The sequence below is a fragment of the Bos indicus genome, chromosome 8 (assembly GCF_029378745.1).
Source record: "Bos indicus isolate NIAB-ARS_2022 breed Sahiwal x Tharparkar chromosome 8, NIAB-ARS_B.indTharparkar_mat_pri_1.0, whole genome shotgun sequence".
Lineage (NCBI taxonomy): Eukaryota > Metazoa > Chordata > Mammalia > Artiodactyla > Bovidae > Bos > Bos indicus.
Genome location: NC_091767.1, coordinates 83,608,317 through 83,632,132, shown reverse-complemented (window position 1 = coordinate 83,632,132; position 23,816 = coordinate 83,608,317). Strand labels below are relative to the sequence as shown.

The following is a 23,816-nucleotide window of genomic DNA, read 5'->3' as shown; positions in this document are numbered from 1 at the left end:
TTTGTTGGGTGCCTGCTATTTGCCATGCATTGCATCTAGAGCTTTGCACATACCATCTCAATCTACACACACATACACACACACAGAGAGTTGGGAAATAACTGTTAAAGGATAATTTTTTAAGTTAAAATCATGACTCTCACAAATATAAGATGAACTAGTATCAAATTTTTTACTTTATTTAATGACAAAATTAGTAAGATACTAAAACTGATTTAAGGGGAATTAAAAAAACCCCACATATTTAGGCAACCAGGGCTTTGCTGGTGGACCAGATGGTAAAGAATCTGCCTGCCGTGCAAGAGACCTGAGTTCTATCCCTGGGTTGGGAAGATCCCCTGGAGAAGGGAATGGCTACCCAGTCCAGTATTCTTGCCTGGATAATTCCATGGGCAGAGGAGACTGGAGGGCTATAGTCCATGGGGTCACAAAATCTGTAAATAGCAGTGTATGGATTCAAACATCTTTCATCATTCCAAAATTAGAGTGGCTTTATTTGAAGTACTTGGATTTGTTTTTCTTTTTATTTTTAGAGGATGAACAATCAATACATTCGTCGAGAAGTCTTCTGCTGTGAAACCTGTCATGAGCTCAAAAGCTTCTGGGAGAAGGAAATTAGCAAACAGACCTGTTACCGGGAACTGGAGGAAGATCGTCAAGGAAGGAGTGCCCTGAGAAAGTATGTGAATTGTTTCTTCACTGTTTTTCAAGGGAGATTTCCCCAGAAATATACCAGATGTGAAGATGGAGAAGCTGAATTATTTTCATTACCCACTGTGCTAATTATGCAAATGTTGGAAGCGATATTGTTAGGTCAGTGCAGCCAGAAATCAAAAGGAGAACAAGGCTTAGAAGGAAGGTTTTTATTATATTCACAGCTTTCAGTGAGAGTATCGCTGCATGCCATGCAGTGCCACAGGGGAAGCACCAGGTTTTGGCCAGGAGACAGAAGATGAAAGCAAGGGGAAAGTCTAAGCCAGAGCGTTTATTGGCATTTCCAAGGAAAAGACAAGTCAAGGCAGAGTAAACAGCTTAGGATTGGCTAGTTTGAATAATGCCCAGGGGTTTTGGGATTTATGGGTGGTCTCTAGTTGTCTGGAGCTTGTCCTGGCCCTGGGATGGTATAGGGCAGAAGAAATATGACTTTATGTATGATAGAGAGATAAGGAGGTGGTAGGGGCCACAGACTCAGGATTGGTTGGCATGCAAAAGAAAGGGCTAGCCTTGGGAAAGGCAGCCTTTCTGTGGCCATTACGCTTTCTAAGATGTCAAAATATCATAAAATATAAAAAATTACAGACATGATTTATTCTTCTACTCATGCCACCATCTATATCAGGATTTCTCAACTTTTTAGCACTACTGACATTTAGGGCCTTATAATTCTTTGTTAGTGGAGTGGCTGTCCTGTGCTTTGTAAGAAGTGTAGCAGTATCCCTCAAAACATTAGATGCTGGTAGGATTCCCATCCCCCATGTGACAACCAAAATTATCTCCCAACACTGCCAAATGTCCCCTGGAGGACAGAGTTGCCCCTGATTGAGAATAAATGATATAGATATGAACAAGCTTTTTTTGGTATAAACAAAATTGAGTTTCTGTTATTTATATCTTAATGAACTGAAAAAAATCTGTTCCTCACCCTGCCTCTGTTGCAATCCCCAGAACACAAGGTTACACTGAATTTCAGAGTTAGATCAACAGATGTGTAAAAGTATGAAAGATCCCACCTCTGAGATCCTACATATTAAGATCTACATATTAAGGATGGGGAGGATAATGTGATCTTCCCTTCACTGGCAGTTGAACTTGTTCTAGCTAAAAGAGTCTGCTGAGAGGGGAACATTTATTTATGTGAGAAGACGTGTCACATGTGTCAACATTGCTCTGACTAAAATGGCCAGCACTTGCCCTCATGTGTGTAGTACCTTGGAGCAGACAAATCAGCTCAACTTTTCAGGGACTGTCTGGGTTCTCCATTACTGAAATGGGAATAGCCCAGCCAAGCTGTCTGTTTGCTAAGATGCTTATTCACAAGTGTGATGGCATCTGTGTTCTGAGGGAGAACGAGGCATGTGCCTCCATGTTTCTGAGTATACTGAACTAAAAACACATATAATTCACATGTATTGTGTTGTACCAACATTAACTTCTTAAAACCCTTCTTCAGCTCCCAGTACCCAGAGAAATCAAAACAAAATGTCAGAATATTTGTTTATATATTGCTAATGTAACCATACATTTTGAAACTTTGTCCTAGAATAATTATTTTCCAGCGTACACTTGACCAGACCAATGAATAGCATAAACACTTGGGTTCCTATTTCAGCCCCCTGGGTTATGACTTTCCAAAATGCACATATGTAGGTGACAAACAAACATATAACACTAACACTATAAAAAAATTTTTACCCTCCATTTTAAAAAGTGGCAAATTCAAGCCACTGTGCAATCAAGAAATGTTCTAAATGAACGGTAGAAGACAAACATCTAAAAAAAAAAAAATCTCACAAATTTTCACCCATGCTAGAGCCAATAATGCCTTCTGTTCCCCAGCTGAGCTAACCAGCAAGACTTTTTACCAAATCTGGGTAGAGTGGAAACAGGCATTTTACCATGGACATGCTTATTAGCACACGCCTATGGTTCACTGATGGGGAGGAATGCAGCCAGAGCTGCAGAAATCCAATTACCCTGGCAACACATGTGAGTTGAAGAGGTCCTGGCGATGAGATCACAAGGCAAAAAGTGGGTGGTCTCACAACTAGAAATTCTCTTACTCTCTCTGAGTCTGGCTAGAAAGAAGCAACACAGCGGGTGTCAGTCCCCTGGAGAAGTAGAAAACAGGTTTGAAATAACTGTTGAGAGAACAATCTGAGAGAAGTCAAGCGTACTGTGGGAATAATGAACAAATCTCCTAGTGTGCTGGGACAGTCCAGGTGTATGTATATCATTTTGTTAGCATCATGTATTATGTTCCCTTTTATTTTCCAAAGAATCTCAATTTAGATGATAACTTACATGAACATCTAAGTCTAAATAACCAGGCTGAAACTATATTTGAGTAACTGTATAATACTTATATGAAAAAAATAATGTTTTAATGCAATAAGTATGACATTCAAAATTCTTCTTCACAATTTAGCTGAACTCACAATGTCAATATACATTGAATCTGGTTGACTTGTGTGACAAGAGGGGTTTATTAGTCCTCACCCCAAGACCATTCACCTTCCTCTGTTTTGATTCCTGCTTATCAGTTATGTCAACTCTGCTGTGATTTGGGGTTCTTCCTATCCAATCATTTCTTCCTTCCCCACCCCACCCCCCAGCCCCTGCTTTATTTTCCATAGGTAATTCCTTCAATTATGCTTCTTGGAGGACCAAACTGACACATTTATTTGGGCCTAGCAAGCACGTGATAGAAAAACACTAATTATGTGCCCAACTGATCTCTGATTCTTAGGATTCTGGTTTAAGATTCACCACCCCCCTCACCAAATCCTGCTTTCTAGTCAAAACCCATACTAATCAAGCAGAATTTGTATTCCCAGATATTAATTACAACTCCTCCACAAATCAGATGAATCTAGAACAATAAATAGTAAGTATTATTTGGTCTCCATTTGAAAAGGGAGGTCACTATTTCTAGGCTTAAGGGAAAAAAAGTTCTCTTCAAGCTTTAATGTCTGTTTTACTGTATCTGACTCTGTATACCAATTTTTAAGTATTATCTTTTTCATATTGACCTTTCTTACTACAGACTAAAAGGTCCATATACACACTTCCATTCACCAAATTACTGAGAGCACAAAGATAGAGAAGCAGGACAGTAATGAAAGATAGTGACCAGAAAGGGGCAGTTAACAGTATAAATACTCATAAAACAGGATTTAATGGGGATTTAGGTGGATAGTGGCATCTATCATCCATCTGGTAATATACAGTGATATAGCTATTATAAAAAAGTGAATAAATGTGTCATAAACCCCAGATTCCTAAATTCTGTTCCTATAATAAATTAATCATTCCAAATGTGTTCATTTGGGTCCTCCAAGAAGCAGAGGGCAAGATGAAGTTAGATGAGTATGAGATTTATTGGGGGAAGCTCCTGTGAAAGAAAAATGGGAAGCAAGTTATGGTGTGCTGGTAAATATTTAACAACTACTTCTCTGTGGAGTATATATATATATATATATATACACTCAACATTCAGAAAACTAAGATCATGGCATCTGGTCCCATCACTTCATGGCAAATAGATGGGGAAACAATGGAAACAGTGACAGACTTTATTTTTTTGGGCTCCAAAATCACTGCAGATGGTGACTGCAGACATGAAATTAAAAGACACTTGCTCCTTGGAAGAAAAGTTACGACCAACCTAGACAGCATATTAAAAAGCAGAGACATCACTTTGCCAACAAAGGTCCATCTAGTCAAAGCTTTGGTTTTTCTAGTAGTCATGTATGGATATGAGAGTTAGACTATGAAGAAAGGTGAGCACTGAAGAATTGATGCTTTTGAATCGTGGTGTTGGAGAAGATTCTTGAGAGTCCCTTGGACAACAAGGAGATCCAATCAGTCCATCCTAAAGGAAATCAGTCCTGAATATTCATTGGAAGAACTGATGCTGAAGCTGAAACTCCAATACTTCGGCCACCCGATGGGAAGAACTGACTCATTTGAAAAGACCCTGATGCTGGGAATGATTGAAGGCAGGAGGAGAAGGGGACAACAGAGGATGAGATGGTTCGATGGCATCACTGACTCAATGGACATGAGTTTGAGTAAGCTTCAGGAGTTGGTAATGGACAGGGAAGCCTGGCGTGCTGCAGTTATGGGGTCACAAAGAGTTGGACATGACTGAGCGACTGAACTGAACTGAACTGAACTGATATATATACACATATATGTACATAAGTTTATTATAAATTTTACTGATATAAAGATGTGTAACACAAATCTTTACAAATCATAAGAAAATGTACAATGCTTTTTATTACACATTTCATATAGCCAATGGATTCTCATAGCATCTTTCTATTGGCTTTTGCTAACCTTTGTGTCGATAGTCCACCTGTGATTGCAATTCAGCTATGATTTGATGAAATCAGACAAACAATAAATGCTTAATATTTTCAGCTTTGTGGGTTATATGCTCTTGTGTTGCAACTATCCTATTCTACCACTGTGTGAAAGTAGTCACAGACAGTATGTCAACAAATGGGCAGGGCTATATTCTGATAAAAGTTTGCCAAAAACAGGCAGTTGGCCAGCTGGATCTCTGAGCAACACATTTTCACGCTCGCCACACAAAGGAAAAGTTAAAGCCCCTTCAATTAATGATGAACCTGCATGATACTGGGGCTTCGCAGGTGGCACAGTGGTAAAGAATCTGCTTGCCAATGCAGAAGATGCCGGAGACACAGTTTCAATCCCTGGGTTGGGGAGATCCCTTTGATAAGCAAATGGCAACCCTCTCCAGGGGATCTTCCTGATCCAGAAATCGAACTGGGGTCTCCTGCATTGCAGGTGGATTCTTTACCAACTGAGTTACCAGGGAAGTCCATGTGTAAAGTACGTGCCCACTAATGGAAAAGCATCAGTTACAAGTTTTATCTCCCCTTTCAAACTGGAAAATTATATCTTTGTGTCATTCATTCTATTTAAAGCTGAAGCAGAATGAGAATGATAACCAATGTCTTTACAGTATTCAATTCTCTCAATATTTCAACTTTCCATCCTTGGTTGCTAATGTGCTTAAGCAACAACTACCACCAAACAACAGGCCAACATTTCAAATTCTTTGCATTCTCTCTTGAGCCCATAATTGAGCAGACTTTTAAGTAAGAAGTTTCCTGGAGACAGTTTGGTAATAGATGCCTAGAGCTTTCACAATATTTATACCCTCAGACTTCCCTGGTGGTCCAATGGTTAAGAATCTCCCTGCCGATGCAGGGGACCATGGGTTCGATCCCTGGCCTGGGAAGATTTCACATGCCTAAGGGCAACTAAAGCCCATATGCCACAACTACTGAGCCCACAGCCTACAACTATGGAAGCCTGCACACCTTAAAGTCCATGCTCTGCAACAAGAGAGACCACTGCAGTGAGAAGCCCATGCACTGGGACTAGAGAGTAGCCCCTCCTAGACACAGCTAGAGAAAGCCTGAGCGCAGCAATGAAGACCCAGTGCAGTCGAAAATAAAAATAAATTTAAAAAAATTACACCCTCTCGTTATTCACCGCTGGGAATCTCTTCAATGAAAGTAGACTAGTATATAGAAAGAGTATTCCATATTATCGTATTCACTTTAGGGTTACTTATAAGACTGAAAAGTAAAGCTGAATCCAAGTTTTCTGTATTCTTTATTATATATTCTAATTTATCCATAATAATCATGCACTGCTTTAGCATTGTTATGAGTTGTGCCTCCCACCCTGAAAATTTGTATGTGGAAGTCCTAACCCCCAGTCCTACCTCAGAACATGACTGTATTTGGAGATAGTGCCTTTAGAAAAGATGAGAGTTAAAATGAGACCTTTTATGATAGGTCTCAGTCCAATCTAACTGTTGTCCTGATAAGAAGAGGAGGTTTGATACACAAAGGGACACCAAGAAGGTACAAACACAGAGAAAAGGATGGATTAAGGAGGCCACCTGCACGCAAAGGAAAGAGGCCTTGGGAGAAATCAAACCTGCTGGCACCTCCATCTCAAGCTCCCATCCTCTAAAACTATGAGACAATAAACGTCTGTTGTTTAAGCCAACCAGTCTGTGTTATTTTTTTTTATGGCTGCCCTCATAAATGAATGAAAGCATTTATCCAACTTAAGAAACTAACCAAGTATATACCTTGGAAAACCAGTGTCCTCAGTTAGGCTCCTTGACATGCTCTCCAGAGAAAATAGCCATCAACAATTTCTCATATATGTCTCCCCAAAACTTTAGTTTTAATAAGCAAATAAATATGTGTGCTATATTTCTATACAAAATGGGACCTATACAATCTTCACTCTTCTGCAACTTCCTTTTTTAACTTACTCTTGGAAGTTGTTCTATATTAACATTTTCAGTTCTTTAATGTTTTCTACTGTAATGATGTGACAATTTAACCAATCACCTTGAAGGACGTTTAGGTTGTTTTTCATTTGGGGACTTTGCAATCAGTGTTGCAATAAGAATACTTATACATACATTTTTCATACGCGGATAATATTATGGGATAAGTTCATAGAAATGAAGATGTTATGTCAAGGATGAATGTTTAAAATATTGATAACTATCGCCCTCTTGTCTTGCAAAGAAGTTGTTTTAGTTTAAACTTCCACTCAAGTGTGGGAATGCCAAATTTTACTGTTACTCATACTGTGTGTTGTCAAACTCTTAATCACTTATAATCTAACAGGTGAAAATGGCATCTCACTGTTTCAAACTGAATTTAATTGAGCATCTTTTATCTGTTTATTTGCCACTCATCCTAATTATGTTGAGCATGTCTTGTGAGTTTATTTGCCACTCATATAACTTCTTTAGAAAAATGGCTGTTCAAATATTTTATCCATTATATTATTTTCTTATTATTGAGTTTGAAATATTATACTTTCTAGAAACAAGTCTCTTATCAGACATGTTACATGCAAATATTGTTAATGGCTTGTCTTTTATTCTCTTCACAGTATCTTTCACAGAGTAAATGTTTTAATTTTGATAAAGTCCCAAATTTTCTCTTCTTTTATGAATCATGCTTTTTTGTGTTGTATATAAGAATTTTTTCCTGATCCCAAGATCATGAAGATATTATTTTTTGGCTTTTTTGTTGAAGCCTTAGTCTTACTTACCTTCAAGTCTATGATCCATTTTTAGTTAATTTTGCATAAGATGTGGAGTGTGGGTCAAGGGCCATGTTTTTTTTTTAATATGGATGTATAATGTTCCAGTGCCATTTTTTTTAAAGCTATCCTTCGTGCCAGGTGGTTCAGTGGTAAAGAACTTGCCTGCCAATGCAGGAGGTGTGAGTTGGATCCCTGGGTTGGGGAGATCCCTTGAAGGAGGAAATGACAACCCACTCCAGTATTCTTGCTGGGAAAATCCCATGGACAGAGGAGCCTGGTGGGCCACAGTCCATGGAGTCACAAAGAGGTGGACACGACTGAGCGACTGAGCACTCACACATCCTTCCTCCATTGAGTTGTCTTTGTCCCTGATCAAAAATCAGTTGTCTGTGTTTGTGTGTATTTATATCTATACTCTATCCTGTTCTGTGATCTGTTTGTTCCTTCACTGATGCTACACCGTCTTGATGATGGTAGCTTTATATTAAGTCCCAAAGTCACATAGTCTATATCCTCCAACTTTCTTCTACTTTAAAATTGTTTTGCTAATCAACTTCTTTTGCCTTTCCATATAAAATTTAGAATCAGCTTGTTGATAGCTACAGAAAAGTCCTGCTGGGATTTTGATTGATATTACACTGAATCCGCATATGGATTTCAGAAGGAGTGAATTTTGGAGAAAATTACACATTCATAGACTGTTCATTACTCTTATTACTTTCTTCATTAATTTGTAAAAGCCATTTGTTTCTCTTAAGAATATTCTTCAGAAGAAAATAAACTTCACCGGACCAGCAGATGCGGAAACAAATGCAATGACCACGAATATTGTTTCTTCTCCTCAGGCTCAGAGAAGAATGGAAGCAGAGACTGGAGAAAAGGCTGAGGATGTTGGACAATCCTGATGGGAAGGAGAAGCAGACAAGCACTGTGGGCTGAGTGCTTCCTGCCTCATCCCCCTCAAAGATGACAAACCACCAAGGGCACTTTTCTAGGAGAAAAAACTAACACCCAAGTTATGTTGACTTACTAAGCAGGACGCTCTTTATTTGCTCTCCCATTTGTGAAGGGATTTACATGTGAAACCTCCCCTAGTGCTAATGGGACTCTTTATCCATCTCAATCCTCCCTGTCACAGAGGACAGGATGACCGCCAATGGGATACGAAGCTTGGGGTATCTAATATAAAAATCTCTTGGAATTAGCACTTCAAAATTTCAAAGATCCACGTAATGTAATTTATTTCCACATTTTCTTCTCATTTTGAAATCTGAATATTTTATTCAGGCTTACCAGGGGCAATTACTGTTTGGAAACCTGGCTTCCCTAAGTATTCTGGAAAAACAGAGTCATTTGATCTTATTTCCTGTCCCCATCGCCTTTTTTAAAATGAAGACAGAAATGCTACTGCTAACAGAAAGAAAGCTAAAGAAAGAAAGAAATCATTCTTATAAAAAGAATAATTTTTAACATTATGGTTTGAAAATGAACTGAACTAAATTATTTTCTCCTCATACAAATTTTTATAAACTTTTAATTAGAAGCATGCAGTGAAAGCAAGAGAATGTTAATAAACTTGGTTGTTGTGTCCTAATGGTGTGTGCCCTGTGTTAACTCCCTCGTGCCTGTCATGGTTAGTTCTCTGACACTCTAGCAAGTGTCAGCTCCAGCTGCCTTTAGACACATTTTGGAATTTAAAGTCACTTTCACTGAAGCCTCCTCTTGGGCCCAGACATGATTATGGTCACAGATCAGGAGGGATTCTGTCAGTCACAGGAACTAGGGCTCCTCCACTCCTCTACCCAGGGATGCCTCACTGTGGACAGGAGCAGAGTGAGAAGCCCCAGCCAGCCAAAGAGCCCAAATGGCCAGAGGGATCCAGAGAATGACACACACAGTATTGGGGAGAGTATCACAGCACTCATAGATGCTCATAGATGCTATGTGGTGGCATAAACTTCTTCCACTGTAAAACTAAAAGAGATCCTTATGGCTGAGGGGGTCACGGGGTGGCAAGAGGGCTAGAGAGGTGACTCCACAATCCCTCAGTTATGAGATACAGAGTACAATGCTCAAATCTTTGTTATAGGCTCTTATCCAATTCAGATACAACTAAGTGAAGTGAAAGTTGCTCAGTTGTGTCTGACTCTTTGCAGCCCCATGGACTATACAGTCCATGGAATTCTCTAGGCCAGAATACTAGAGTGGGTTGCCTTTCTCTTCTCAAGGGGATCTTTCCAACCCAGGGATCGAACCCAGGTCTCCCGCATTGCAGGCAGATTCTTTACCAGCTGAGCCACAAGGGAAGCCCAAGAATACTGGAATGGGTAGCCTATCCCTTCTCCAGTGGATCTTCCCAACCCAGAATCTCCCACATTGCAGGCAGATTCTTTACCAACCGAGCTATCAGGGAAGCCCAGATACAACTAATAAGTAGTAAATTATAGCTGGGAAAAACTGAGCAAAGTTTGGGGAAAGAGGCTAATAATAAAATGGAAATTTAGTAAGGACAGAGAACCATGGGAATAAACATCAGAATACCTAACCACATCGGAGGGTCAGAGAAAGCCCCTTGAGACACTGATGTTTAAGCTGAGGCCTATAAAAATGAGTAAGAGTCATGCAGAAGAAAAGAAACAGCATGAAAGAAGAACTAAAGAGGAGCAGCAGGACTGCAGGGTAGAGGAGAGGGTCCTGGGAAGTGATGGACCCGGAAATAAGTGTCTGTGACACAGAATGAAGAGGGCAACTATTTCACAGGAGGGTGGAGATGTGAGCAGGGATCCCTGGAGCCCAAGCTAAAGATTCTGTATTGATCCACGGGGAATTAGGAAGCCCTTGACAGGTAGTGAAATGAATAGATTAGATTTGTATTTTTAATTTTTTCAAATTTTGTGTATACATATATATGTGTATATAATTTTATAGAAGTGCATAAATATACATGCTGATATGATTTTATTACTGTTTTTATTAGTTTTTATTAATCTTGTTTTTACTGTCTTGGCTTGCTCCCTCCCTTTTTTCTGCACTCTCTACCATCAGCAACACTTGTACCGCTTTTCCCATATTAATTACCCAATATGAGGCTTCCTGTAGTTTTTCCTGTATTCACATAGCCATGTACAAACACACACACTCACATACACAACAAACACACACTCACACACACTCTACATCTACAGGACTTTGTGTGAATATATTTGTGTGGTAACAATTTACAAAATAAGATGATATCAGATTTTTCTGCATCTTGATTTCCTTACTCAACTGTTCCTGATATATCAAAATATATTTTAATACATATTTAATATTAAATACATTTTTTAATGGGATCATATTATGGTGCAGATGCACCATAATAAAGTCAACAGTTGCTTTAGAGATGGAACAGTCATGCTACATCCAGGTTTTTGCCATTTGAACAATGCAGCAGTAAATACAATTCCTTTATTCTAGTGGTTTTGAACTGGAAAGTAAGTTGATTTTGAGGAATAGGAAATTAAAGCAAACATTACTGCAGTTTCTACTTTAAAAATGTTACTAGAACATATCCCAAAAAGGCTGGTGAAACTCCCCTGTGAACCAGCAGTCTATAAGAGTACCCTCCTTCTAAATTGCTGCCAGTAATATGTATCATAGCTGTTTTTAATTTTTTTCTAATCTGAGAAGTGTTGAGTGACATCATGTTGCTTCTTTGACCATTAGTGGTTGAGGATTTCTTTCCATTTGTTTATTGGTTTAATTTCCTCATCAGTTCAGTTCAGTTCAGTCGCTCAATCGTGTCCGACTCTGCAGCCCTATGAACTGCAGCACGCCAGGCCTCCTTGTCCATCACCAACTCCCAGAGTTCACCCAAACCCATGTCCATTGAGTCCATGATACCATCCAAGCATCTCATCCTTCTCTCATCCACTTCTCCTTCTGCCCTCAATCTTTCCCAGTATCAGGGTCTTTTCAAACGAGTCAGTTCTTCACATCAGGTGGCCAAAGTTTCAGCTTCAACGTTAGTTTCAGCTTCAACACCAGTCCTACCAATGAACACCCAGGACTGATCTCCTTTAGGATGGACTGGTTGGATCTCCTTGCAGTCCAAGGGACTCTCAAGAGTCTTCTCCAACACCACAGTTCAAAAGCATCAATTCTTCGGCGCTCAACTTTCTTTATAGTCCAACTCTCACCTCCATACATGACTACTGGAAAAACCATAGCCTTGACTAGACGGACCTTTGTTGGCAAAGTAATGTCTCTGCTTTTGAATACGCTATCTAGGTTGGTCATAACTTTCCTTCCAAGGAGTAAGCGCCTTTTAATTTCATAGCTGCAATCACCATCTGCAGTGATTTTGGAGCCCCAAAAAATAAAGTCTGACACTGTTTCCACTGTTTCCCCGTCTATTTCCCATGAAGTGATGGGACCAGATGCCATGAACTTCATTTTCTGAATGTTGAGCTTTAAGCCAAATTTTCACTCTCCTCTTTCACTTTCATCAAGAGGCTCTTTAGTTCTTCTTCACTTTCTGCCATAAGGGTGGTGTCATCTGCATATCTGAGATTATTAATATTTCTCCCAGCAATCTTGATTCCAGCTTGTGCTTCTTCCAGCCCAGCATTTCTCATGATGTACTCTGTTCCTCATCAGGAAGAGAAAGAAAGAGTTCAGTACGTGTAGATAGACACATAGGTAAACTCAAAGAGAGAGTCATGCCCTTGTGATAGTCTGTCATTTATACGAGTCATTTCTTCCAGGTTTCCTTTGGCTGGTCATTCTGCAGACTGGTTCTGAGTCTGCATTTGATATATCTCAGGATCCTCCTATGTGTGCACTCACATCCTCAGCCAGGACGGATTCCAGGGAAGAGGACTATGGGTAGCTTGGCATCGCTCCCCTTTTTACTTCCAAGGAGTTTTCTAGTCAGAAGATCCCCCTGACTTTGAGAATGAGAAATACGTGGACTCTTATCTCTTATCTTGGCAGGCCCAGCCTCCTCTCTAGATTTGTCCTGCTATTGATATTTTGGAGTTCCTGTCCACAGGGAATGAACTCCAATTGCTCACACTGGGGGATGCATCTACCTTCTGCCTCAGTCAGAATTATCTAGAAAACTTTTATTAAAGTTTATGGATCCCTGGACTCCACCCCCAGAGATTCTAATTCTGTTGGTCTAGTATGGCGCTCAGGAATTATTGCATTTTCATTTGAGCTCCTCAGGAGATTCTGATGCTTAGCCAGACTTGGGAATGGCTTCTCCTGAGGGGACAGGATTGAATGGAGAAAGACAAACAAAACTGAATCAGTCACCAAGGTGTACACTAGATCTCTAAAACTTAGTCATCCTGAACAACTGAAACGTTATACCATCTTTCCATTTCCTCCAGGCTCCAGCCCCTGGCAACCACTGTGGTTAATAACAGTGTATTGTGTATCTGAAATTTGCTAAAAGAGTAGATTTTAAGTGTTAGCAGCATACATACACATACAAAATAAGGTAACTAAGTGAGATGATGGAAATGTTAATTAGCTTGGCTGTGGTAATCATTTCACAAAATATATATGTATCAAATCATTATGTTGTATATCTTAAATATATATAATTTGTCAATTTTATTTCAGGAAAGAGGGATGGAAACTGAGTCAGCATGGTAAGGCCATAGGAAAGGCATAAGGATCCAGCTTGAAAGAGGCATGGAGGTCTCATAGAGAGGTCAAGATCAGGCCTTCAAGGATGGGGAACAGCATTCCTGAGGAATGAGCTGATATTTTAGCTGGAGAGATGCATTGGGGTTAAATGAGGAGGCCCTTAAAACTCTGGCTAAGGAGCTGATGAGTCTCCAAAGTTGATGAGTCTCCAATGGCAATGGAGACTCATCAAAGGTTTTTGAGCAGGGCAGTAACTTGCTAAGAACTTGTCTTAGTGACTGATAAAACAATCCTGGCAATGGTGTGGAAAATGCACTCTACAGATGCTAGGGATTGTCTTTATTAAAACTATGTTTATCCAAATAATTTAATTTGGAAAATGTACCCTTTATGAGATCTTCATTTCATTCAAGGTGAGTGAAAGTACAAATAAGAATGTGGTCTTAAGTGATGAACTATAGAGACCAAAACATGACTAATTTCCCTTAGGCTTTGACTTAAACACCTTTAAACATACAGCCTTTTATTTCAAAATTAATTAGCACATTTCCTTTTATTACCCTGTGTCATGTGATGTGTTATGTGGAAACATAAACTGAAAATGGTAAAATCTTGAATTGCACCAGATTAGAGATGAACACCACTCAAAAAGGCTTTACTGAATTTAAACCACAGCTCAATTTATGATTGATAAGTAGCTATAAAAGGTCTTTTTGTCTTTGGACAAACAATCCAGTATCAGTGACAGAAGAAATGAAAGCAGAAGTTCTCTTTTTTCACAAAGCAATTAAGTGGTAAAATTGTGAAGAGCTGTCAACATCCAGATCAGTGCTGAAGCCCTCAGACTGACTTTTTTGGGGCAGACTAGCTGAAATACATGTCCAGCCAGTAGACAACATGGAACTTATAGGCTTTGCTACTGGAGACACGGTGGATGGGAATGGAGTGGGGAGTGGACACTGCTTAAAAAGATTTACTGTCCTACACATTCAGATAAGATGAGCCCAGTGACCTTCGGATAAATCAAAGGATTGTTTGTAACACTGGGCCACCTCCCACAAAACACCATGAGCACTGAGGCACAGTTGAAGTGCAGGTGAGAAGCAAAGCCTTCCCCAAAGGAAGACCATGACAGAACAGGGTACATTGGCGTGACAGGAGAGGGTACATTACGAATGAGGCCAATATTTTAAACATTGTTTATTTGGGATTGATACTAAAATACGTTATAGTTCCTCCCACATGGAACATTCTCTTGTCTTCAGATACTTCCTCGATGCCCAGGGTGTCACTCCAGTGCAATAAATACAGGCTGGCTCCTTAAAAGTCCATCCGTCCTCAGGGAGGTGGTACCACTCAACTGGTAATGAGTCTTTTCTCACAACCAGTATCTCCTGCTATGTGATAGACAAATGATGGTAAAAGGCTTTTAAAAATGCTTAATAGGTGTGTATAAGTATTTATGTGCATGTGTACCTGCTCAGTCACTCAGTTTAGTCATTCAGTCACGTCTGGCTCTTTGTGATCCCATGGACTGTAACCTGCCAGGTTCCTCTGTCCATGGAATTTTCTAGTCAAGAATGCTGAAGTTGGTTGTCATTTCCTACTCAAGGAGATCTTCCCAACCCAGGGTTCGAACCCACACTTCCTGCATTGGCAGGAGGGTTCTTTACCACTGAGCCACCTGAGAGGAAGGATAGTTTTTTTCTTTTTTAAAAAATAAATGGTGCTGGTACATCTCCTGCATCTTTAGATTTTTTTTTTAACCACTGAGCCACATGGGAAGCCCATAAATATTTGTATATATTGGTAAAAAAAAAAAAAAACTGGGTGAGATTTATAAACGTTTATATACATTTATTTAAGTAAAAGAAAGTGAACACATTTTTTTTTTTAAAATACTAAACAAATAACAAGACAGATGGTACACAGATATGTTAGAACAGTGTCTATGATGTTGGAACAGTGGAGGTTTGGGACCCTTCCCCAGTTTAAAACCAGGACAGGAGATCTCTATTGTTCTGATCTGATCCGTGTCTATGAAAAGTCCCGGTCACTACAGAGCTCTAAATAGGTGTTGGCAGGGGTACATTTATTTCAGTGTACAGCTGATTCTTGAACAACACAGGTTTGAACTGTACAGACCCACTTATACTCAGATTTTTTTCAATAAATGTGTATTGTAGCACTACATGACCTGCAGTTGGTTGAATCCCTACGTGCATAACCACATAACCACAGAGGGCCAACTGTAAAGTTATATGTGGACTTTCAACCGCAGGGAGTCTGGACCATATCCCCAACATTATTCAAATGTCAACTGTATTAAAAATTCAAATAGTAGCTTATACCCATGGTTAAGATAAAAGTTCACAGTATACTGAGGAATGTTCCCTCACAGAGCTTTTCCTCAGAAGCTCCCACAGCACAGGAAGGTGAGTGAGCTGTGAGAGCAGGGAAAGCCCAATCCTGGATACTGATCAAAAGTCCTCCAAAGATCAGCATTTTAAACACTGATTTTTTCCCTTCCTTCCTTGTTCCCTTGACTATTTGTCCCTCTGTAATTACTCTTTTTCACCTCTTTCTTTAGCTTAAATAAGAGAGGGAGGCAGAGTAGGCTGAACTTTTTAAGACCAAATACTTAGCACTTTTCTGCAGTATCCATTTCCTTACCAGCACCTGGTGTCTCCAGGAGGGTCCAGCTGAGTGAAGCCCCACAGCACTGCCTGGATCCCTGCACTATCAGTGGATGAAACTTCATGTTGATCTATCTCTGTTTCCTGGTCAACCAACAAGTGCCCCTCCTCCTTCCAGAAGTTAGTTTAAAACACAAGTCTGACTCTGAAGATTTGGTCATAAACATAACTGAAAACAGAGCCAGGTCTCAGAGGAATTAGTCTTGGTGTAAGACCTCAGAATCAATGATGATGCCTCGAGGTCAGGTCAAAGTTGAACTTTTCTTGTCGACCTTGCACTAAGAGCATGTCCAGATCACAACCAAGAAGAACCTTAAGCTTTCTTATAAGACTAGTTGAAAAATAGAATGCAAGAATTCATCCTCCAGATGAGTACAGAAGATTGAATAATGTGGCTGCTCAGTGGGTTGGAAATGTGCAACAAAGAAATCACAGACTTTAGGCTTATTCTAATATTAATATTGCTACCCCAGTTTTCCTTGGTTGGTATTTACTAGGTATTCTTTTTCTAGTTCTCTATTTTCTGCTGTCCTAGTCTGACACATATTGAACATAGGGTGAAACAACACAAATCTGGCATCATTCTTGTTTTGCCTACCTGCCAACTAAAGCACACGCAGTAAACCAAGTGCCCCCAAATACGGCACAGGGCGGGGACCCTGTGATGATAAGTGGACATGAAGGAGTCCCAGAAGACACCACTTGAATTATCATGTTTTATCTTTTCCCTGTCAGGTCTTATGAGTGGGAGGACAACGCCAAATAATAAAATTTGGGTGTTAAAACTTGGTTAAAAAAATAAGAGTGTTTAACTGGGGCTAACTTTTTAAAGAAAGCTGAGCGCAGAATTGATGCTTTTGAACTGTGGTGTTGGAGAAGACTCTTGAGAGTCCCTTGGACTGCAAGGAGATCCAACTAGTCCATCCTAAAGGAGATCAGTCCTGGGTGTTCATTGGAAGGACTGCTGTTGAAACTGAAACTCCAATACTTTGGCCACCTGATGCGAAGAGCTGACTCACTGGAAAAGACCCTGATGCTGGGAAAGATTGAAGGCAGGAGGAGAAGGGGACGACAGAGGATGAGATGGTAGGATGGTATCACTGACTCAATGGACATGAGTTTGGGTAAACTCTGGGAGTTGGTGATGGACAGGGAGGCCTGGTTGCTGCAGTTCATGGGGTTGCGGAGTTGGACATGACTGAGCAACTGAACTGAATTGAACTTTTTACCAAGTGTGACCTGATGATACTTTTTTTCCAAGATTCTTCCTGTTATTAAATTCACAGTATTTTAAAATAAATATTTAATAATTAGCAGTCAACTATTAATGGGCAACTCTCTTGGATGGAATAGTGATTGGGAGAGTGAATAACAGAGGCAACAGAAATCTACAAGTCTAGCTTTCAAGTGTTGCTTGCTAAGACAGTGACCAAGACTCAAATACAAAGTTGTTAGTAGATTCAAGAGGTTAAGTGTATAGATTTTGGTGTTGGCAGATATGGAAGCTAATCACAGGTCTGCAAAGTTACCTGGGGGATGTGCCCCAGCAGGAATCCCAAGGACACCAGGACAGAGCAGATATATCTCTTCTGCTGCCATGAGTACAACCTTTGTGCTTGGCAATGCAATTCAATTCTGATGCAAACTCCTAGAGTTAGCATCAGACTTCACAGGTCCCCAACAAGACCATCCCCCTTTGAGATGCCAGCCGCAAGTTCAGGGATTCCCAGGCCACTTATTCTTTTGACCAAATGGTTACAACTCCAGGAGGCCCCCATAACTCCGCTTAGTTTCAACAATTCACTTGAATGACTCACAGAACTTAAGAAAGCACTATCCTTATAAATACAATCTTATTAAAAAGAATTCAAATCAGATGAAACAAAAGAAAAGATACGTAGGGTGACATCTGAAACGGTTATGAACACAAAGTTTCCATGTCCTTCCCCATGGAATCAGGGTGCATCACCTTCCTCAGACTTTACTGTGTTGTTCCCCAGCCAGGAAGCTTAACCAAGCTTCAATGTCCAGAGATTTTATTGGGATTTTATTGTGTAGCCATGATTGGTGGAGTCACTGGCCATGTGACTGAACCTAATCTCCAGCTTCTCTCTCCTCCCAGGAGATCAAACTGGCTCAAAACCTCAGTCCTCTAATTACATGGTTCATCTTTCTGGTGACCAATCTCTATTCTGAGTTATCTTGTTAGAAGAAACTCTGGTATGATCCCAGAGGCTCATGAATAACAAAGATATTCTTATTACTCAGGAAATTCCTAGGATTTAGTCTCCTTCCCAGGGACGAAGGTCAGGCAAACTCTTTATTATAAGGAACGAGCTTCGTACTCTGGGACAACAAGGGGAAAAACAGGATGGTGACATCCCAAAGACTGAGCTTTTGTTTAAAAGCCATAGATAAGAGACTATTTAAACCAGTCCTGATATGCAATGGAACTTTAAATAGACCATATGATCAAATCCAAAATGTTCTGTTTAAACCAAAATGCTGTTTACTGGCAGGGGCTTTCCATATGGCTCAGTGGTAAAGAATCCACCCACCAGTACAGGAGATACAGGAGACATGGGTTTGATCCCTGGTCCTTTTGAGCAGGGAATGGCAACCCACTCAAGTATTGTTGTCTGGGAAATCCCACAGACCGATGGGCCTGGTGGGTTACAGTCCACGGGGTCACAAAGAGTCCAGCATGACTGTGCATACTCCCCCCCCCCACCCCCCACCACACACACACTGTTTACTGGCAAGTCGAAAGCATCCGACTACCCCACAGATTGTGTGTTCCTGAGGGGGACCAAAGCAGTTTGGAGGCTATGAAACAGACTAGCACCAACCTAAGTTATCAAATAAGTGATATGAATTTGAATAACAATACAGTATTTTGCAACTAGAATATTTTAAATATGCAATTTGAATGTTTTTATTAAGTGATTCGAATCATTGTACCAACTTTTTGGTGCCTTCTTCCACTTGCAGACCAAAGCTAACATTCAGGGCTAAATTAACAAGAGAATGGTGCTTGGTGACTAAGGAATCAGAACAGTGACAAACTGCCCTACATTCTCATTTTTTGACTCTTTTTCTTTCACTCAAGGTATACTATTACCCTTCTATTTTCATGATGGAATGCTTTCCTTAGATATACTTGTAATATTTGTTTACATGTAGCCTCATTCACATTTGTACTGTATTTTCTTGAGGATACTTCAAAGGTCATCTAGGTTGACCTTTGAAGATTAACAGGTTTCCCTCAATATATATTTACCATCAAACCTACAGGTTTACCTCATACTTGTAACCACTTTTAAGTTGACTATGACTAGCCAATTCCAGGGCCATAAATTTTTGAACTTACCCTAGAATTTGGCCTTTATACAAGCTAAGTTCAGTTCAATTCATCGCTCAGTTGTGTCCAACTCTTTGCGACCCCATGAATTGTAGCATGCCAGGCCTCCCTGTCCATTACCAACTCCCAGAGTTCACTCAAATTCACGTCCATTGAGTCAGTGATGCCATCCAGCCATCTCATCCTCTGTCGTCCCCTTCTCCTCCTGCCCCCAATCCCTCCCAGCATCAGAGTCTTTTCCAATGAGTCAACTCTTCGCATGAGGTGGCCAAAGTATTGGAGTTTCAGCTTTAGCATCATTCCTTCCAAAGAACATCCAGGACTGATCTCCTTCAGAATGGGGTGGTTGGATCACCTTGCAGTCCAAGGGACTCTCAAGAGTCTTCTCCAACGCCACAGTTCAAAAGCATCAATTCTTTAGCACTCAGCTTTCTAGCTTTCTTCACTGTCCAACTCTCACATCCATATATGACTACTGGAAAAACCATAGCCTTGACTAGATGGACCTTTGTTGGCAAAGTAATGTCTCTGCTTTTGAATACACTATCTAGGTTGGTCATAACTTTCCCTCCAATGAGTAAGCGTCTTTTAATTTCATGGCTGCAATCACCACCTGCAGTGATTTTGGAGCACAAAAAAATAAAGTCTGACACTGTTTCCACTGTTTCCCCATCTATTTCCCATGAAGTGATGGGACCGGATGCCATGATCTTCGTTTTCTGAATGTTGAGCTTTAAGCCAACTTTTTCACTCTCCTCTTTCACTTTCATCAAGAGGCTTTTGAGTTCCTCTTCACTTTTGCCATAAGGGTGGTGTTATCTGCATATCTGAGGTTATTGATATTTCTCCCAGCCATCTTGATTCCAGCTTGTGCTTCTTCCAGCCCAGCATTTTTCATGATGTACTCTGCATATAAGTTAAATAAACAGGGTGACAATATACAGCCTTGACGTACTCCTTTTCCTATTTGGAACCAGTCTGTTGTTCCATGTCCAGTTCTAACTGTTGCTTCCTGTCCTGCATATAGGTTTCTCAAGAGGCAGGTCAGGTGGTCTGATATTCCCATCTCTTTCAGAATTTTCCACAGTTTATTGTGATCCACACAGTCAAAGGCTTTGGCATAGTCAACAAAGCAGAAATAGATGTTTTTCTGGAACTCTCTTGCTTTTTCGATGATCCAGCAGATGTTGGTAATTTGATCTCTGGTTCCTCTGCCTTTTCTAAAACCAGCTTGAACATCTGGAAGTTCACGGTTCATGTATTGCTGAAGCCTGGCTTGGAGAATTTTGAGCATTACTTTACTAGCGTGTGAGATAAGTGCAATTGTGCAGTAGTTTGAGCATTGTTTGGCATTGCCTGTCTTTGGGATTGGAATGAAAACTGACCTTTTCCAGTCCTGTGGCCACTGCTGAGTTTTCCAAATTTGCTGGCATATTGAGTGCAGCACTTTCACAGCATCATCTTTCAGGATTTGAAATAGCTCAACTGGAATTCCATCACCTGCTATACAAGCCAGAACCTTTTAAAATGATGTTTTCTTGACATTTTATTGTTCACTTGAAGCCTTTACATGTCTTTCACTGGTGGGGCATGAATAAAGAATGGTGTTACCTCAGATGGGACTGGGATGGTGGCAGGCATTACAGAGAAGTTTAAAGCAGTGAGGAGAGAAGCTCAAAAATATGATGCTACTTCTGCCTTGGGTGGATCTCAAATGTGTATGTTTTTGATTTTCCAAAATCAGTAAATGAAAAGGCAGCTGTTCAGAGACTCAAGGACTGTGACTGAACATGGCATTTAGCTTCAGTGAATTAGCACATAGCATCTGCCTTTTATGCTTGATGCTTCAGAAGCACTCTAAAGACTGGTAATCCATGGGTCTAAAAGACTAGAGTTGAAGACATGAATGCTTTCCTAGTTATATTCACCTAATCCTATTTTATCTACCACCCATACCATGTATGGTTTAGTCAAGATTCTCTCACAGAGCAGCCTTTCAGAAGAAGAAAAAGTTATTTTTGTCAGCTGCCAAGTGGAGCGGACTGGATGTTATACCTGTTTTCTGTCTTGGGAGTGGTCATGGGTTCTCACATGTCCCATGACAAATGTGCCTCAGAGAACAAGTCATGCTGTGAACCAGATCGTATCACTAGAAACCCTCCGAGAAATCAGTGTGAGCCTAGGCTGACCCTGCACCAATGCCCCACGTGTAGAATCCCCTGCACTGGTGGCTGCAAACTTCCTGAGACTCAGAAACTCAACAAGTCCAAAACAAGAAGTATGATCACCCCTCCAAACTCCTTCTATCTGAGGTTCCTGACTTAAGCACTGGCACCACCATCCATCCAGAAGCATGGAGATCTTTCTTGATTGGTTTCTCCCCTCATCCCACATAGCAACCTTTCAACAAGTTCAGTCATTGGCCCTCTGACTTTTCTCAGATTTATTAATATCCACTTCTCTCCACCTCAGCCTCAACACCCTAGTTCAAGCGACTTCCATCTCTCTTCTGAAGAACCCGGACACTTCCCAGCTGACCAACCACATCCACTGCCACTCTGCCCACTTTCCATCCTCTATGTTTGCATAACAATGTGAAAGTGTTTAATGCTAATAAAGTACATACTTAAATTGGTTAAAACGGTAAATTTTGTGTTAGGTATATTTTGCCACAGTATAAAAAGTGAGTATGGTGTTGGGATGGTTCCATTGCAGACAGAGAGAACAGCAGGTACCAATGTCTGTGGGAAGACAGAGCATGGATGAGAGGAAAGCCAGCAGGGCTGGTTTGTCAAGATTTGGAGGATGTTTTATGGCCTGAGATGAGGCTGAGGTCACAGGCAGAGAAAAGGCCATAGAAAATCTGGATATTAATATTTGTCCTGAGATCAGTGGGAGATTGTTGTTGAGCCTTCAACAGGACAGCAACAGAAATATGTTTTAAAAAGTTGCCATGGACTAGGATGGAAAGGGGAATCTTGTGGCTCAGACGGTAAAGCGTCTGCCTACAATATCAGCCCTGCTGGCTTTCCTCTCATCCATGCTCTCTCTTCCCACAAGACATTGGTACCTGCTGTTCTCTCTGTCTGCAATGGAACCATCCCAACACCATACCCACTTTTTATACTGTGGCAAAATATACCTAACACAAAATTTACCATTTTAGCCAATTTAAGTATATATTTTATTAGCATTAAACAGTTTCACATTGTTATGCAAACATATAGAACACTTCACAAATTTGTATATCATCCTTGAACAGAGGCCATGCTAATTGTATTGTTCCAATTTTAGTCTCTGTGCTTCTGAAGTGAGCACTTTCTCCCTTTTGACTGTAAAGTTTGACTCATCCTGCGTTTATTCAGGGAAGCCTTCCAAGACCAAGGCCATCACAAGTCATACATCCCCTTGACTGCCCAGCACCCAGTGTGAGTTTTATGTTTGTTCCATTGACATCTGCTCTCTCTCACTAAACTATGAACTCCTTGAAGGCAGTTCTTATTGTCTAAACGAATGCTAGGTACACAGTGGAAGCTCAGTGTATCCTAGTTAAATGAATAAACAAAGAAATGCAATTCTACCTTCAGTGAAGACTGTCTTTGACATTATAGAAAACTCTCTAGTTCTACATTGCCTTGAACTCCATTCCAGAGAAAGAACTTGACTTTTGAAAAACTAAAATCATTGATAAAGGGTGTTTTTTCCCCTTTTCTCAAAAAGAAGACTTATTAATTCAGACTTTATCTCTCATAAAAGAAGAAAATACCTGATAGTCTTTATTTTTTATATTAATTGAATATTTGTATTTAATTGAATATTTATAATTGTATCCATTTTTCTATGAGATCCTTATTTTTTTTAATTTTTATTGGAGTAGAGTTGGCTTACAATGCTGTGTTCATTTCTGTTGTACAGCACAGTGAATCAGTTATACATATACATATATCCACTCTTTTAGATTTTTTTCCCATATAAGTCATTATAGAGTATTGAGTAGAGTTCCCTGTGCTATATTGAAGGTGTTTATTTGTTATCTATTTTATATATAATAGTGTGTATATTGTAAATAAGTTCATTTACACTATTTCTTTTAAGAGTCCACATATAAACAATATCATATGATATTCTTTAAACAGTAGGTTTTCCTTTGATTCTCTTCATCAAGGTTTCACACTTATTGAATCTACACTCAGACTTCTGAAGGAGTTTGTAATTTACAAAAACTAATGTAAACTATAGCTTTTTTTTGCCAAAGCTTGAAAGATACCCATCATGATGCT

The 23,816-nt window shown here is 40.0% G+C and overlaps 1 protein-coding gene and 1 pseudogene across 3 annotated transcripts; one reads left to right on the top strand and one right to left on the bottom strand.

Moving 5' to 3' along the window:
- The first annotated feature begins 536 nt into the window (after positions 1–536).
- FAM240B (family with sequence similarity 240 member B) lies at positions 537–9,419 on the top strand. Of its 3 annotated transcripts, none has more exons than XM_070794319.1 (2): positions 537–679; positions 8,685–9,419. In XM_070794319.1, the coding sequence occupies exons 1-2, from the start codon at positions 537–539 to the stop codon at positions 8,776–8,778; spliced, it is 237 nt and encodes a 78-aa protein (XP_070650420.1). In that variant the 3' UTR covers positions 8,779–9,419. The 3 variants fall into 3 exon arrangements, 1 of the variants encoding a protein (XP_070650420.1); XR_011567963.1 differs by lacking the exon at positions 537–679 and adding an exon at positions 2,752–2,941 and having other exon boundaries at positions 8,685–8,797; XR_011567962.1 differs by lacking the exon at positions 537–679 and adding an exon at positions 2,752–2,968 and having other exon boundaries at positions 8,685–8,794.
- Positions 9,420–22,753: 13,334 nt separating this feature from the next.
- On the bottom strand, positions 22,754–22,854 carry LOC139184688 (U6 spliceosomal RNA; annotated as a pseudogene).
- Between the last annotated feature and the right edge of the window lie 962 nt (positions 22,855–23,816).